This window comes from Zeugodacus cucurbitae, chromosome 6, assembly GCF_028554725.1.
Source record: "Zeugodacus cucurbitae isolate PBARC_wt_2022May chromosome 6, idZeuCucr1.2, whole genome shotgun sequence".
NCBI classification, from domain to species: Eukaryota; Metazoa; Arthropoda; class Insecta; order Diptera; family Tephritidae; genus Zeugodacus; species Zeugodacus cucurbitae.
The window spans coordinates 58,983,612-59,001,984 of record NC_071671.1 but is presented as its reverse complement, the minus strand read 5'-3'; the positions used below and the strand labels follow the sequence as shown (position 1 = coordinate 59,001,984).

General features: G+C 34.7%; 1 protein-coding gene across 4 annotated transcripts in view; it reads left to right on the top strand.

The window, feature by feature from the left end:
- Positions 1-18,373, top strand: part of LOC105217464 (diacylglycerol kinase 1) — a 159,432-nt gene that overhangs the window by 102,778 nt on the left and 38,281 nt on the right. For all 4 annotated transcript variants that reach the window (XM_054234651.1, XM_054234653.1, XM_054234650.1 and 1 more), the window contains 2 exons: positions 11,135-11,260; positions 12,966-13,090. In XM_054234651.1, the coding sequence (XP_054090626.1) occupies positions 11,135-11,260; positions 12,966-13,090 (251 nt within the window). The remainder of the gene's footprint in view (positions 1-11,134; positions 11,261-12,965; positions 13,091-18,373) is intronic.

The window sequence follows — 18,373 nt, the reverse complement described above, 5'->3', positions numbered from 1 at the left end:
ATCTCCAAAATTGAATTTCATCATAAACGTCTGTAGGAGCAAAAAAAAACTTTACGCAATTATAGACAAGATCCCGCTTTCAGCATACGAACTACAAAGGCATCATGACTGTGCGTGCTACTTATCAAATTACCGCTGTTTGTCATGTGCCGGCTGTTTCAGTGCGTATATGTATGTACGTGTTATATTCATTTCCGCCTGACCGACTCGACTAGGCGTATGAGTAACGCGTCCGCCATCGCTGTGTGTTATCACTGAGCACATTCATCGCAGCATCAAGTTATTATATGTGTTATATGCATATATATAATATATACGTATATAATATGAATTCCAATATTTTTTTATCTTACACCAGCGAATTCGCTTCCACTGTTGAGCGGTGTCTCCATCGTCAGCGCATGAATTATTTAGTTGACATTTTTTCATTATTTGTTTTTATTCATCCATCCTCAATCTGCGGAATTCTTACGTTTGCGTACGTGAATATGTTCAGTTTGAATTTATTTTTAAATTGGATTTTTTGCATAGGCTGTTTTCATAGTAAACTCACTGAGCAAAATATATTTATATACAAAAGATTTCCAAAATCAATAAGATTCCGAATCGCTAATTGGAAACATATGGAAATCTATAATATAAAAATGAATCGCAAAATGTGTTGCTAAGCGCTTAACTTGAGAACAGCTGAACCGATTTCGCTAATTCTTTTTTACAATGCTCCTTGAACTTGAACTAGACTCGAAAGAGAAGCTTATTCATCGTGTTTTTCATGACATGAAACCACAATATGCTAACCATAAATGAATGATTGAATGAGCTATATCGGTGGTAAAAAACAAAGATCTCGCTGATCTTAATGCTACAATTTAGAATTTCGTTCCAGAAGGGTTGACACAGTTACAAACCAGTATGTTCCACAGACTATTTAAAATTGCCTGGACTATTCCCACTCACTTGCAATTAAAAGTAGTGTGAGTTGTCATCATGCTGCTAAAATAATTGAACCTCGACTTTACCAAGTAACAAGACTGGCTGTGAAGAAGGTAATCAATATCGTCATCGAAGCCAAGTTTGAGCCATCTTTGAAATTTGCTCATTTGTTACATACTTCAATATACGATTACAACAATTCAAAGTTTAACAAAATATGATGATTTACGCTTAATACAGATCTACAATAATCTACTATATATTAATAATTTTCAAATTTACTGGCTATAATGTTTTCGTCTTTGTGCGTAAGAATTTTTTCTCTGTATTGAAAAATTTACAAATTTAATGTATACCTTAGCCATAAAATCGTATGGCCAGGTCTGGAATATAATAAAAAATAGAAAAAATTGTAGAAGAAAAAAAAAGCGGGGACCAAGTTAAAATCTATATTTTCAGAAGAAGCGCTTTTTTACATACACTTCTGGTTAATACATTTTAATTGTTTTTTTCTTAGTAGCTCTTGCTGCTAAATATAATATTCATTTTATATTTCTCAACTCCTTTTTATTAGCATTTGAAAAATATCAAGTAAAGCAATGGAATATGTAAAATAATTTATTTTACATTGTGCCTAAATGTAGGCAACGATTTAAAAATAATAATTGCTTCAATGGAGGAGAATTTTTGATGACTTTATTACTAAACAGTAAACTCAATCATTTGAAATTTTAATTTAATATATACTCTCTGACCCTGAACTAGCACAAATATAATAGTTGATTGATTTCTCATTGATTCATATCAGAAAGTCATATATTATAATTTGAAAACGGAAATTCTTGGGAAAAATCGTTGGATCTCACAGAACTTAAAAATATTGAATAATTCAATACAGTTTGTGTCGACTACTTATACTACATTAGATTTATTGAAAATTTTCTCTGGCTGAAAATACAACAGCAACAGAAACTTAAAGGTAGTGGACTCAAAAGAGATATGTATATACAATATAAATTGTATTTTGTCGGGAAAAGTGGACGAAATTTTATTCCAAAATATGCTATACAGCGTACAAAGTTTTTGAAGCCATATCTTTAAATGTAACACTTGTACATTTCAAAAAAATAATTCAACAAGAGAACAAGAGACTCTCTTTATTGTACATACTAATAATATTTCATAATAATAAAATTTAGTATATTAAGTGACAGATGACCGCTGACAAGTGCCAAGCGACAAATGACGATCGTTCTGCAGGTAATAAAATGCAGGTGCGTCAATCACTGGAGCAGAATGCAAATGACGGAAGATTGATGGTAGAGGACAAATGACAGTTGACAAATGACCGATGACAGATTGGAAATGGATTGTAAGCAAATCGTATGTAGGTAATAAGCGGCAGCTGGTGTACGCTATGGAAGTAAAATTATGATCGATAGTGTTTACAGATGACAGGTGAAAGATTAACGATATTATTTGGAAGATGAGAAGGACATCCATTGAAGTGACAAAAGATTAAAAGGCACAAGTGATACAGTGGTAGATTATGCCCAAGAAATGATTTTGAAAATATGAGGCAGAGCGCATATGACTAACAGCAATAAACACAAATAGGTGACAGATTGCAAAAAAATTAGAAGTAAAATAGGTTATGACAATAGAAGTTTTTATAAAATATCATTAGCTTCCAAGAATAACAAATGAATAATTAAATTTTGTCAAGGTATGAAAAGTACAGCTAATTATAATGATAGTAGTTAATAACAAGCTGAAAAATTAGCTTAAAAAAATGCATTAATAATCATAAAGGGTGCAAAGTGAAACAAATACCATTTACACCAATAAAGCAGTGAGCACCTCTAAAGAATTATTCTCAAAAGCTGAAAGCCAACAAAAAAGGTCAGCAATAGATATAAAAATTGAATTCGAAAAACGAGTGAGAGGCACACCAAAGTTATTTATCTTATTTTCAACACTATGCTGTCATGCCAATCAGCAGATTATTTAATTTTTTTTTTTGTGCCATGCAACGCTCTTTGAATAATTTACAGCACCGTCAATTTGTTTTGCGTCCCTTGAGAAAGCCATTCGTTAAAAGCCAAGCACAACCATCATCATCATCATCAGCAACATTAAGCCAACCAAGCGCAAGGCGAAATGTCCTATCTCAACTACATTTTTAATGAACAGCGCAACGCAGTTAGCCGCAGCGGTCGAGATATGAACCTTTGCAGGCAACCAAACCAGCCAACCGATAATCTAGGGCGCCTTTAGCCGAGTAGTGCTAATTATTTGCGCTTTTTGCTATGCGAGCTGCGCTAATATTTCTTTTATTTGCTTTTTAATAAATTTGGTTGAAGTTGATTTCGGTTTATGTTGCATGCTTCTTTTTTTGGCTTTCTCCGCGTTTGCTCCTCGAAATTAATACTCCACACTCGAAATGCTATGCGTTGGTAAATATAGCGTAAAATTAATCCAGCCAATTAATTAGTTCAGAGTGAATAACAGAGCGAGGCAACTGTAAGCCATTGACTCGAGGCAGAAGAGACTTGATTGCGCTGGGCATATAATATACTACTGCGAGTCAAAAATGGATAGTTGGTTGGAATTGAGGAAAAAAATATAGGAAATGTTGTTGTTGTTATTGTTTTAGCCATAAGCTAATTAGAGTGGCTTTCAGCAGTAATGCCAATTCACACGCAAACACTAAGCGCAAAGTGTTGCGAGCGAGGCAGAGAGTATGAGAGTGGGGGTTGAGGTGGAGGTGTAGAGCCAAGCGCTGCATAATAAGAACTTATCTGCTGACTTTCAATGCCATTCATCAACTATGTACACAAACGTACACACGCTCATTTAACTCTATATTTGTGTGCGCTTTCTGCTTGTTGACAGGCACTTTTTCAACGTCAGCCTCCATCAACAGTTCGCATTAACACCGGCGCTTTGGCGAGAAACTGCAATGCAAAGCAGAAAAACGTAAGCAAACCTACATAGTTACTAAGAAAGTACGGAGGACGGAATGAAAAAAATTAAAAAATTTGGGGGAGAAAATCTTATCGACGACTTTGATGCTGACTTCCGCAAATGCAGTGTGAACTTTGACTATCTCCTTTGAGAAGAAGGTCAGAGCCAAAGGTATAGCGCAGTGATGTGCCGTTGTGTTTGTGTTTCAACAAAAAATAATTACCGTTAGTTGTGTAGAAAGTACACGCAAGTGTAAGTGATTTTCAAATTAACGCGATTAAGCTGACAAACGATCGACAGAGTTCGAAAGTGGCTAATGAATTTTACACTTTTCGCATTAACTGTTCGAGAAATTATAACCCCCATACAATCATTTGTTGAAAGGGAGAAGCAGAAATAGAGGCTACAGAACCAAATTAAATTTGTTAAGGGTTCTGCTTTGAACTTATACTTTTCACAATGACGTTTGATATCCGCATTAACGCCCATGTGTATACACTACCCGTTTAGGGTTGCCATATACATATTAGAAAATTCAAAAATCATGAATCTGAAAATTTTCCATTTGATTTTGCACTAAGATAGGATGTTGTTACAATCTAACTTTCAGAAGCTCTAAGGGTTGCCATGTTTCTATAAGTCCCTACAATTTTAATAGCAAAATTTCCAAGGGTTGCCATGTATTAAAAAAATTTAAAATCAATAAATCGGGTAATTAATTTTGTTTTATTTGAATTTGTTTAAGGTTGCCATGTTTTAAAAAAATAGATTACAAATTTTATTAATAGGAATCGTTGGTAACTGTATAGCGGACAAGCTTGCAAGGGAGGGTACCGTCGCTACATTGACGTCGGAATGGGAGCGCGTTGGTAGTCCATGGTCCAACTGCACAAGAGCGCTGGACATGCAGACTACGCATGAGCTCGTCAAACGCTGGCCAACTACCAGCACTTGTGCAGTGGCGAGGTCCTTACGGCTCTCTGTGGAGCGTAAGAGGTCCTTTCAACTGCTTTCTCTGGGCAAGGTCCATTTCAGCGCTTTCATTGGTGTACTTTCTGGACATTGTCCAATGGGTGGCGAGGCAACGGGTGGAAGGCGAGGTGGAATCATCTAAGCATCCAGATTGAGGTTGAAAGTCTGAAGGCCCTTTTTCGGCCATCCTAGAGAGTTGGCTAGAATCGACATTAGCCGTCTTAAGAAATTTGTAACAGATTCCAAGCGTTTTGCTGAATCTTAAGGTCTTTGATCCATAGGGGGTTGTATTGGTGTCACAATGGACAACGTCAGGCTGTCTAAGTGAGATCTTCTGTTTTTTTTTTGCAGAAATCTGCCTACAAGCTTAACCTAACCTAACCTATTTATAGAATCCGATCATAATCTACATATCTTAGATTAGGTATAGCTACATACAGAGCAACTACAAAAATACAGATATTAAAAGTACGAAATATTATACATTGGTAAGCCTATAACAAAATTATCCACCAAAATGTATTCGATCTTTCTCTCACATATGAAAACAAAAACTTCGTGGGACAAATAATGAAAAATATTCAATTAGAAATACTTAACTTTCGAAAAGAGTTGCCAATTATTAACAATTGCAATACAAAATTTAATAATATCTACCACATCACTTTACCAAATCGCAGCATATGTGGCTTACATTTATAGTTAACCCACACTATATTACGCAAAAAGTTTCATGGACTTAACCAAAGCAAATGCCACCATTAGCTCGTATCCACATTTCAACACTTCAACTACTTTGCCTCGTAAAAACCATAAACAACACAAACATTTTCAAACTAACAATAACAACAACTAATTGCCTTAAATTCATGTGCACGTTGGGCCACTGAATATTTTATTATCCTGTAATGCGGCTGACAGCGAAACTGACAACAACAATTAGCTGCAACTTTAATTATAGTGACTAAAGTGTCCAACAAAAACAGCACCAAAGCAAATGCAAAGTTTTTAATGAGCATTAACGCATAAAAATATGTGATAAGTGCGCGATAAAATATATATTTGATTGGTGTCCGCTGTGGAATGGTTTAGTTAGGGCTCACTTCCTTTTTGATTATTCTGCATAAATTAGAAGTTGAAATTGAGTGAAAGCTGAGCAATCTTTATACCATTATATCAAGAGTTGTCAGTCGCTTTACCCAAAACAATGTTTTTTGCCAGGCATTCATGTTTTCTTTTTGTTGTTCTGAAGTTTTGGAACCCCTAATATCATTACCGAAAAGCGTCGTTAATCTCTATTTTCTTCGGTATTTCCGGTGAACTATGAACCCTGAAGAGGTATGATGATTTATAAGGATCGAAAGACAATATTTTTGATGTCCTTTGGTTACACCGAAGCTACAATTTGACTTTGTAAAAGTTACAATCTATATCTAGGTGCCTAATGATGTTATCGGACAAGCCAAAGTAAAAAAAAATCGGATCACGGTTTTACAGAACCAAAAACCAGTCTATACTACGCCAAGCTAGTCGAGTCAGAGCCGTAATTTAACCATTCTGAGACAGATCCAAATATATGCAAGAAACAAAGATACAGTCTTTATTTGAATAATTAATAAAGGGGTTTCCAATAAGAGAACTAAAAAAGTTTTTTTAAACAAAACAAAAACGGTGTGGAATATCAATGAAATTCTTTATTCCAGTGAAAGTAGATTCGATGTCAATATGTGTGGAACTCGATTTCTTTTGCATGGTCACAACGGGCACTCTTGCAGAAGTCCAAACGCTGAACCCAATTTTCGACGGTTTGAAACCATAAATCGTCCGATACTGCCGCAATTTCACGTTCGATATTTGTACGAAGTTCATCCATCGTCGCTGGCTTGTTAGCATAGATTATAAACTTGACGTCGCCTCACAGGAAATAGACTAACGGCGTCAACGACCAAGACGGTCAATTGATAGCACGTTCTTGATCTTGATCATCACGGAAGAAGTACGGCCCAATGACGTCGCCGGCCCATAAACCTAATAATGAACCTCATCGCTGAAAATGATTTTTCGATGAAAATCCGAATCATCAAGCAGCTTCAGTTCTTGCGTCGATTTGATCTTATAAGGATGTAGGTCAAGATTTTTTCGCAAAATTCGCCACAACGACGCCACAGAGACGCCCAACGCTTGAGAACTACGTGTGAGACACAGATTTGGGTATTCCTCAATTGAAGCGCTAGCGGCAGCAATATTATCAACACCACCGGCACTTCTATGTCTCACTGGCACGGGAATATTCAAATTTTCCCACTAGACGCTCAACTGTTGATCTGATAGGACGATTACGACGACCATAAATTGGACGTAGCACACTTAAAGTTGAGGCCACTGACTCCGGATTTCGGTAGTAAATTTTAATAATTTGGACTCGTTGTTGGATCGTATATCTTTCCATGACGAAATGGCAAACCTTACGGAAGAGAAATGACAAAAGAGCGGGAAAATATGGCGTGCCTATCGGTCAACTTTCGTAGCGTCCCTTTTGAAAACCCCGTTAACAATAGAAGGAAGTATGGCGATTAATAATTTGGAAGAAATGTGCAGCGACATCAGATAATAATAGATTTAAGGACCATGTTCCATAATAAATCCTTGAGAGCAGACAAAAAATCTCAAGCGATTCTTATTATGAAAGCTTCATGTGTTAATTATACTATACTCTTTTGCATAAGTAAATCGAGGTTTAATTTCCACACTGGGTGCAAAAAACACATATTTATGTATGAGCCCCTTTTCATATAGATATTATCTTATTAATACTGATACGAGTTAAATATGTAGGTGTTAGCAACTTAGTAATTCATAGGCACAATGAAGTTCTCATTGCTTACATAAGTTATTTCTCAAACCTCTTACTCCCTCAGAACATACAAAGAAAGACTCGCGAAGAGATATGCGCTCTTTTCTCTATATATATTCGTATGTGTGAGATTGCGCGCCAAGTCAACGCAATTACTTTTTCAAAATATGTTTACTTACTCCCACTCAACTCTGGCCGTACTTTCAGGCATTTCCTAAACATTTCATAAACTTACGCGCGCACTTCACCTTGTCATTCACCTTTGCAACAACGCCACCACCACCACCCTCTCCCTCAGCTATGCTTATGAGGATGTTTGCTAATAATATGCGCAACGGATAACCCAGTAATTCGAAGCCGGAAGTAATATTAAGCAGATACGATCACAATAAATAAGGATATGTTTATAAATAGCTATGTGTATAGGTGTGAGTATGAGCATATAAAAGCAACAAAGAAACTCATATATAAAATGTATGTATGTATATTAAAAATGAAACAATATTTATATGCATATGTAGTAGTATATTTGATGAAAACGGTGAATAAATGAATAATAGGGAAAACATATTGATGAGTAAATGCATAACAAAATAGGTTTGGGAGTGCATATTTATATATTTAGCGGAAGGAAGCAGCTGACAAGCTACTCAATAAAAATATGTGAAAGTCATGAATAAGACAACGTCTATATACTACTCATATACAAGCAGTGCATATTTTTTGTCGGTTACACAACACTACCTCATCCTTAAGTCGCTGCATCAACTTTAGTAGAATTTGTGTTAACACTCGCTAAATGAGTCACAAAGTTCTTTGGAGCAGGAACCTGCATGTATTTACTAATATAACGGTAAATATTTATGTGTAAGGGAAACTTCCGCAAACAAGCTTAATCGATAACGGATAACGGATGTACACAGGTATTTTTATGATTACGAGTATGGTATAGACACGGTTTCCTACTTTGGTGTAGATAATATAAATATTTATAGGAAAGCAAACAGATACGCAGAAATGAGAAGACACAATATGTGTCCATCCTGAGGAAACAGTTATTTAAGGCATAATGTCTTCTACGTACTCCCATTTGGGTAATAAACTACTTTATAGTGAGTATTTTCAAGCAATACATATAGATGGTGTGTTCAAAGAATGACGGGAATTGTAAGAAAGAGTAGCTTACATAAGTGCATAATAATGAATGGAGACTATTTTGAAGACGACAACATTAATGTAGACCAATGAATATTTAAAAAAACAAAAAAAAAATTCCCGTTATTTTTTGAACACACCACTTATATGTATTATTTTTTGAACACACCTCATATGCAATGAGTACTGAGGTTTAGCTTTTTTAAGGGAAGAATTTTGTTTTGAATAAAAAAGTTTCGTTCCCATAACGATTGCTTGGATTACGGTAAAATATAGAGCTACTCTTATATTTATATATCTAAATGATTTCGTGTAGTTTCACAATCTATACTTCAAAATGGCTGAAATCAATATATCGATCCCACAATCTCCAAATAACGGGCGCAAAGGTTCGTTTTTACTCTACTATATTTTAAGAAACATTTCTGGAATACTAAGTATGATGTTTGAAACTCTCCCATTATGATTCAGCTATATTTATTATTTCATCCTTTTTTTATAGAACAATCAAAGATCCATCATTATTTTTGCAGGTTCTGAGTAGAAAAAACACTAAAAATTGACTAATTCATTTCCAAACTCTCTTACCAGAACTCTCTGAGAGTACTTTGCAACAAAAGAGCTGTGCTTATGTGTTCATCTTGCCAGGCAATATTTTGAAAGAAGTAAAGGGGTTTAAGTAATCGTATAACAACAATCACTTAGAAAATGAAATCTTCAATATTCGGTTTAAGGCACAACCCACACAGGATTAGTCAAAAATGTCTTTGACTAATAAGACACAAAACGTATTTGAGCCCACACCAAGCAAACATGCGTTTTTGTCTCGTCTCACTCGGTGTGGGTTGTCACATATTATGCTATGGGCTGTTGTCGTATCAGACAAGAAAATACGTCTTGACTAATCCGGCGTGGGTTGAGCGTAAAGAAAATAATATTATTGGAAATCAAACTTAACTATTGTGTTAGCGAGCGGCAAAAGAACACTCGCTAAATATTTGGTATACCAGTATATAATCTAACTATTTTTCCGAATACGGTGAGGTTTGGTTAACAAAATAACTTCATTGGTAGTATTGTCAAGAGAAAGAGATAGATACTAGAATTTCAAACAAAAATATATATTTTTTAGCTGTGATGTTACCAGTATTTGTTTATGCGCCCAACATAGAAAAAACTGGCCTAACGAAGTCAAAGCAAATGCCTTTCAAAGGTTTTCATTTGTTAAACAACAATTGTATGAAAAAAGTACTTTTTTGTATAGTAACCTGATAATATACTATTTCACCGACATAAATACCATGTTTGAAAGTAAAAAATTCTGTAAAATGTTACACATAATAAACTAAGGTCACGAGCAACAAACTCCTTCACTCCTGCTATTTTTTCTGCATTTCAAATGATTTATGCGCTAATTACGTGGTTAATTTCGCATAGAAAACTTTTTCACGTTAAAAGCGCATGAAATAAAATATTTCAACCGGAATTTCAACAGAAAAAATACTAGTTCATTAATTGAAAATAATGGCACAGAAAAGCACTGAATTCAATGAATGGGTTAGCCCTTTTTTTCGATTGCTCAATGACGCATAACATTTCTTCTCCGAATCAATAGACTTTTTTGATGGGCATTTGAAAGTAAATAAATTTAATTAAATGTTGACTATGATGAATTACAATTTGAAGCAAACAACACCAACAAATTTAATGAAATGAAATGTAATTTTATATGAAAGCGAAGCGTTGATGAAACGTTGAAATCGCCGAGCTATGAGTGAAAGGAGTGTGTTTTATCAGTGTGAGTGAAGGGAGTGAAAGGAGTGGACTGACTGAGCAAATTAATGGCATGAGTTTGATCAGAGTGGGGTGGGGAGTAGTGTTACAAAACGAAAGCTAATGGTGAGCATGGAAAATGATAGCATTCCTTCTCCTCTTTCATCATAATAACTCTTACACAGCTAAATGACTGTGAAGATTGGGGCAGCTTCCCATCGCATTGGATAACTGTAATGCTGGGAATGCTGTGCTAGATAGCTAGCTAGCTAGCTGAGAAATATGCTAGTCATTCGCAGCATTCAAAGTGTTCATCCTTTGGTTGGTTTTAAATTTCACGCGTTCGTCACGTCATTTTACTGCGCAATATTTAAGACTTTGCACACTGGTATTTTTGCATTTCCGTCTTATTCCTCCACTTCTAATCTATATATTTATTTATACACATATATTTCTCTCTTTCTTCTACTTCATTTGCAGCTGATATCAAACTTTTGGCACGCAAGCTTTCACACTTTGATCCGTTGACGCTGAAAGTGCCGCTCAAGGATGTCGTCTGCTATTTGTCATTGCTGGAAGCTGGACGACCGGAAGATAAACTTGAATGTGAGTAGTGAGCGATATTTAATGCAAAAGGCAATAACAAAAAAACAAGTCTGAGCAAAAGTGATTTATAAACACCACCGCCACGAAATCAATCAAAGTAATGAGTGGTTTTGTATTAGAAAGGGGATATAATGACGTACTGGGAAAATATTGAAATTGATTAATTTGAGTAGTTTAGAGGGATTTTCTAAAGAAAATAATGAACGTAGAGACTTAAGGTGTTAGTTTTAGTGTATATTTTTTCTCGTATAACAATAGATATTTTTTCAGCAGCATAGTATTCAAATATTGTATTATAAATACAAATAAGATCACTAATTGGTCCCAAAATTTCGGGGTTCTAATTTTTTTTATCATAAATCTCAATAATTTAACTTAATAACTTAAGTAGTAAACAACTCAGACATATACGGAGTGCGTTATTGTAACTTCATCAAAATTACACAAATTAAAAACAGATCTAAAAGTAATAAATCTCGAAGTGATTCCGATATTTCAAAATACCGAATTTTTTTTTTTTAATTTCGACTTTTTTTTCAGAAATCCCGAATATTCTAGTACAGATACCTAGTGATGATCAAGTCAAAAATAACTCAAGCTCAATACCGGGTGTTTTATTATTATTTATACTCAACTACACAAATTCCAGTAAATTTTAATAGAAATGAAATTTCGGGATCCCGAATTCTCATCATCCTCATATAAAAATCATCTCTTATATATATAAATTACACAAATTCTAGTAAAATGTAATAAGAATTAGGACCCCAAAATGTTTCCGAAATTTCGGGATCCCGGATTTTGCTTTAGAAAATTATTAAAGTCCAATATAACGCAAGCTGATACTGCCATTTTTTATAAAAATGAAATCCCGAATTGGTTCCGAAATTTCGGTATGTAATTTTTTTTCTTTCAAAAATCCAGAAAATTCGAAATATATGTATATGACCTAGTGGTATGACTTGATAATAAAATAGACATAATAGTATATAATCGTTCAGAAGGTAATCTCGGTGTAAATAAATCTCGGGTAAATTTTTCTGGTAATTATAAAATAAATGACTTTCTTGAGACTATTCTTAATTAAGATCAGTTTTAATGTATTTTTTCTATGCATACCAAGTATAATTTCTTTCATACCCACATAGCCCAGTCATATTCCTGGAAGAATGTGACTAATATCTCCTCAATTTCTTTAAAATGCACGTTTTCAGGGCAAAATAAAAAAAAAACGAAATCAAAACTTTAGTAAAACTTTAAATTCCGCATGCACATCAAGTCAGCGAAACTTAATAACACAGCAAAGAAAACTTTGCGAAGAAAATATGCTATGAAAGACAGACTAATAAACTAAATGAACGCCTGAATGTATGCTACACTAAATGGCATGTGGAAAGAGTAGTAAAATTCAAATTGCAACATACTTTAAGGCGTTGCATGCTGTTTTTTTGTACTAAAAGTAGGAGCTTAAATCAGTGCAGAAGCATTTTTGTAGATTTCTGCTCTTTTTGCTTCAGTAAAAAACATAAAGATACTATGAAATTTGTGGCATAGAGTTGCCAGGTAAAAAATTTCCCACCAATGCATACTTCAAAGACTTTTGCTCACCTTTTTGCTAGTCTTGTATATTTTTAGTCTCTACTGTATTTAACTACCTATTTTTTACGGTGTTCTTTTATATATTTTTTAACCCCCCTTCAAACAGTTATGTTTCGTCTGTACGATACCGATGGCAATGGTGTCCTGGATACCGCCGAAATGGATGCGATTGTTAATCAAATGATGGCTGTCGCCGAATATCTTGGTTGGGATGTTAGCGAATTGCGGCCGGTAAGTAGCAACACATTTAACTGTAAAAATATTTGAAAAAAAACAAACACCAAATCATTTAAGTAGAAATCGCTTCATTTCAAGCCGTTGCATTTACACAAAGATTTTTTTGTTTCGTGGAATTTCTGCACCCCATTTTCTTGGTATTATTTTTGTACTTTCATTGCTTTGTATTTGTCTCCATTTTGCATTTTTTATTTGCTTATTTATGTGCGTGGCTGGTTGCCATGCATTAAGCCACTCATCATCATCATCAACATCGTCATCGTTAAGTCATTGTAGTCATTACCCCACATTCCGTCGTCTCGTTAGCATCTTTAACTCGGCACCCCATGCTCGTAAAAGTGAAATCGTAAAATTTTCCACTGTAAATTTAACTCTCGGTAAGTACTCTTGCTCGAGCGTTGTCTGTTTATTTTCATGTACAATTCTGAAGGATAATGCTAACAGTAAAAGACAATAATTGTAATTAAATCTTCTACGACTATTTATACTCGCATCTAGTAGTCGTATCCTCTTCGGTTTAATGACGGACGACGTTGTCGAAATGTGCAAATCGTCCGTCTTTGATTATGTGCATTTTGTTTCAGCTACTAATTGTTGGTTGAGTTAATGAAGTGCGTTGTTATTGGCATTGTACATATATATAAATATATTATATAAAGGGTGTATTATTCGATGTGAAGGATTTTGAGAGGTATAGTTCCCAAACTAGCTGTCAAAGTAAATACATGGATATGACATTTATGTTCAGTATACTTTTGGAAGTGAGTGTGACTAGTTCGGAAGAGACTGTCCAAGTTCTCTTTCATTCCAAAAATCATACTGTCCGATAAAGATTGCATGTCGTGGTCATTTTTGAACCATTTCTTTGTTTTTAACCAAACCTAGAGCTGATATTACCATCAATGGTGAGCGCTAGAGCAAATGACTCCTGACTTTATGGTCTTCCACGCCAATATCAGTCCATTAAGTGCAAAATCTTTACATCAACAAGCTATATAGAGCATAAAACCAGCTCTTTATTGAGGCGAACTACTGATGACAGTACAATCAGCAAATGGTGCTGTGAGTTAACCATTTAGTTCAATTGTTTTACTACATTTTTATTTTTTTAATAAAAGTTGTATGCCTCCAAAAAAGCCACCCTCTATATTTATATAATACCATTTTATGCATGCACGCATGGACTTTCTCAAGTATGCACACATTTAATTGCGTGTTCGAATTGAGTTGCAAAAGACTTGCTTCTGCAGTGGACATTAGTTAGGTGCTTAAAGTATTAACATTGCTCTTCCGAGTCTCTTTATGTGCAAGAAACGGTGATTACATACAGAATGACATATAATAATTATAAAAACGAGCAAAGTTTCATGACACGTGCTAGTTAAAGACTTTTTTTCAAGAAAATGAATTCAAATTACGACCTAAGGAAATTGTAATACTGCAATGGGGACTATAACGCAGGGAGTCTGGTGTTAAATGGGTTTAGGTGGTTTTCAAAATTTAAAAATTTGGGAAAAACATTGTTTGTCTTATTAAATAGTGTAATATGATGAAAATAGTATACAAAAATATCAAATCAATCCGAGTAATATTAAGAGAACTAAGAACTAAGAGATACACTCTTTGGAAGTTCCACTTATCAGGCTACGTCAGTTACAATATAAAACTATAAACCTGTTTATCTTAAATCTAAACTGAGTGTTTTTGTTAAAAATCTGCCAAAAATACATAATTTAATATTTTCTTTTTTGCTTAATGCATTAACTAGATATTAGATTCGACTTTAGATCAACCACAAATGAGTTATGATGTCCATGACAAGACCTTTTTTAAATGATATATATGGATGTAGATATTAAAAACAAGTAAGGAAAGGCTAAGTTTGGGTGCAACCGAACATTTTATACTCCCGCAATTTATTGATGTAATTTCAATTCGATCCAGATATTCGGTATACAGTTCAATAGAATAACGAAAATCTTCATAAATAGAGTATGGAGACTGAACCGATTTCACTCGTTTTCACCACCAAAATACAATATATCGAAGACTATACGCTCACTTAATTTAATATTACTTATAATTAGGTATATGGGATCTGGGGGAAGTTATGACCCGATTTTTACCATTTCAGGTACAGAGCCAAACTGTTATAAGAAAGAAATTCAGAGGGAATGAATTACATTAAAATATCTGAGAGATCTACCAATATTTTCGGTGAAAAATTACCCTTAGGCACTTCATGTTCGATATCAGGGGCCTTGAAAAGTCATGGTCCGATTTGAAAATTTTCCACAAGTGATATCACAGCTCAAATACAATATTTGTGTAAAATTTTACTCCGCTATCTTCATTGGTTCCTAATATATATATTATAAAGTGAACGAATCAGATGGAATTCAAAATTGAGCAATATGGGAAGTAGGCATGGTTGTGAACCGATTTCGCCCATATTCCACCCATGTCAACAGGGTGTCAAAGAAGTGTTATATACCGAAGTTCATTGAAATCGGTCGAATCGTTCTTGAGATATGGTTTTTGACCCATAAATGGGCGATGCCACGCCCATATGCCAATTTGTAAAAAGATCTCAGTGCAGCTTCTTTCTGATATTTTTTCGGTAAAATTTAGAGTAAAGTGAATTAACGCGCTTTTAGTCATTTTCAACCTAATCTTTGTGTGGGAGGTGGGCGTGGTTATTATCCGATTTCTTTCATTTTTGGACTGTATTAGGAAATGGCTAAAAGAAACGACTGCAGAAAGTTTGGTTTCTACAGTTTTTTGGTTTGCAAGATATATACAAAAAACTTATTCGAGGGCGGGGTCGCGCATATTTGCTTAAAGCTTAAATTCTCCCACGCTCACTCTCACCCCCACTCCACAACATTTCAATTTATTTAATTCACTTTGATGCGACTACATTTTGTAGCCTGCGGGTGATTTCAACGCAAAAAGTTGTGCAGTTATCATATCAAAATCGACTGAAGTATGGTCAAAGCGCGCACAAATACACCTGAACAAATACAAAAACAAGTGAATGAAAAAAATAGAAAGAAATAGTTTTCAGCAAATCAAATAAAGTAAATTAACATGCGAGTAACTGTTGAAATAATCAGCAATCAGCAGGAAAAAGCGCGCATTTACATAGATGTAAGTGTAAATATATACATACACAATCATCCACGGGTCGCTTTGTCGGGATTTTGTAAATGAACGCGTCGCATTTTATGCTTATGTAAGCATTGAGGCAGCAGGCAGGCAGGCAAAAGTAGCAATAATTGGAAAAGTTTTATTGAGTTTGACCGCAGGTTGTGGTTTGCGTGGGCGTGGGCAATCACACCAGACTGTTAAACCAAAAAGTATGTAACGGTTTGTATATATTTCTATATATGTGCTTGCAACTTTTTGTTGTCACAGCGAAAAGTGTTGCCAATGCTGGCGAAAGTGAGGCCTTCAATCGTTATAAACACGTGCTTCCGTTATAATTTGCTTACTCAATGAAATAGCCGATAAAGAGAAGTGAAATGATATTTTAAAATACTAAAATACTTGCAGCAACACATTAAATGCAGCTGTGCTGTCCTACACAAGTATAACAGTTTCCGCCCCGAAATTTACGACTGCCAAAAGTCATATATGTCTCGTTCGCATTTTATATCGCTCACATTACATCGCGTATGATTTGTTATATGGCTTATATGATTATGTAATCACATGTATGTCAGTTTGTGTGATTCCCATTGATTTGATTTCGTTTATGATCAGCACCAATTTTTATGACGAATTAATGTAGAGAAATTTACGACCGACATTGCTATGAAAGCCGTAGAATTATAATACTATGTGAAAAAGAAGCAGCAACGAAAAGTTCGAGTGTACACACAGACATAACTTCCGTACAAAAATAAGACATTTGTTCAAAATTTAATATCACGACATGACATTATAGAGAAGAGTATGACATTATAGAGATACTCGTATGAGAATAAAAATTAAAACCCTTAACTATTTGCAAACCTTCTTCGCCAAAGGCTGATGACACAGTGTGGCATAGTGCGGAGTAATTTTTATACTCTCGCAACAAATGTTGCTAAAGAGAGTATTATAGTTTTGTTCACATAACGGTTGTTACCATAGGAAGGTTGCTTTCGAAAATGAACAAAATCGGACCACTGCCACGCCCACAAAATGGCGAAAACCAAAAACACATAAAATGCCATAACTAAGCAATAAATAAAGCTATGGAAATAAAATTTGGTATGAAGGATCGTGTTATTAAGGGCATATTTGGATGTAATTTTTTTGGAGAGGTGGGCGTGGCCCCGCCCCCCAATAGGTTTTTTGTACATATCTCGTAAACCAAAAGAGCTATATAAACCAAACTTCCTGCAGTCGTTTTTTTAGCCATTTCTTAATACAGTCCAAAAATAAAAGAAATCGGATAATAACCACGCCCACCTCCCATACATAGGTTAGGTTGAAAATTATTAAAAGTGGGTTAACTCACTAACGAAAAACGTCAGAAACACTAAATTTCACATAAGAAATGGCAGATGGAAGCTGCACTGAGATTTTTTTACAAAATGGAAAATGGGCGTGGCGTCGCCCACTTATGGGTCAAAAACCATATCTCAGGAACTACTCGACCGATTTCAATGAAACTTGGTTTGTAATAGTTTCCTTACATCCCAATGATATGTTGTGAAAATAAGAATCGTTTACTTTACAATATATAAAGTAAGTACTAGTGAAGATATCGGTGCAGAACTTTGCACAAATACTATGTTAATAGTGTGGCAGCCCCATTCTAAAAATCGCCGAAATCGGACCATAGGTTTTTAAGGTCCCATATATCGAACACGAGGACCTCGGTGCTTCTAACCTAATATTATGGTTTCCAACTTTCAATGGACTTTATTCAATGTATATGACGAATATGTGGGTCAAATTGTGTATTATATAATATAAATAAAGTTAAATAAATAAATTGTGAGAGTATAAAATGTTCGGTTACACCCGAACTTAGCCCTTCCTTACTTGTTTTATAATTGTATTGTTCAATAAAAGAACAAGATGTTAAAAACATTTATTCAAGACTGCGATCCAAGGAATTAGAAGGTTCCCTTAACGGAATAGTTAGATAAAATGCTATAACTAAGGCGCGATAGGAATTAGAGAAACCCTTGTTACACTTGAAATAATCTAATATAAAATCTTGGAATATCAATCTTAGAAATACATATTCTGCTTTTTTTCTCTTTATTCAATGCTTTATAA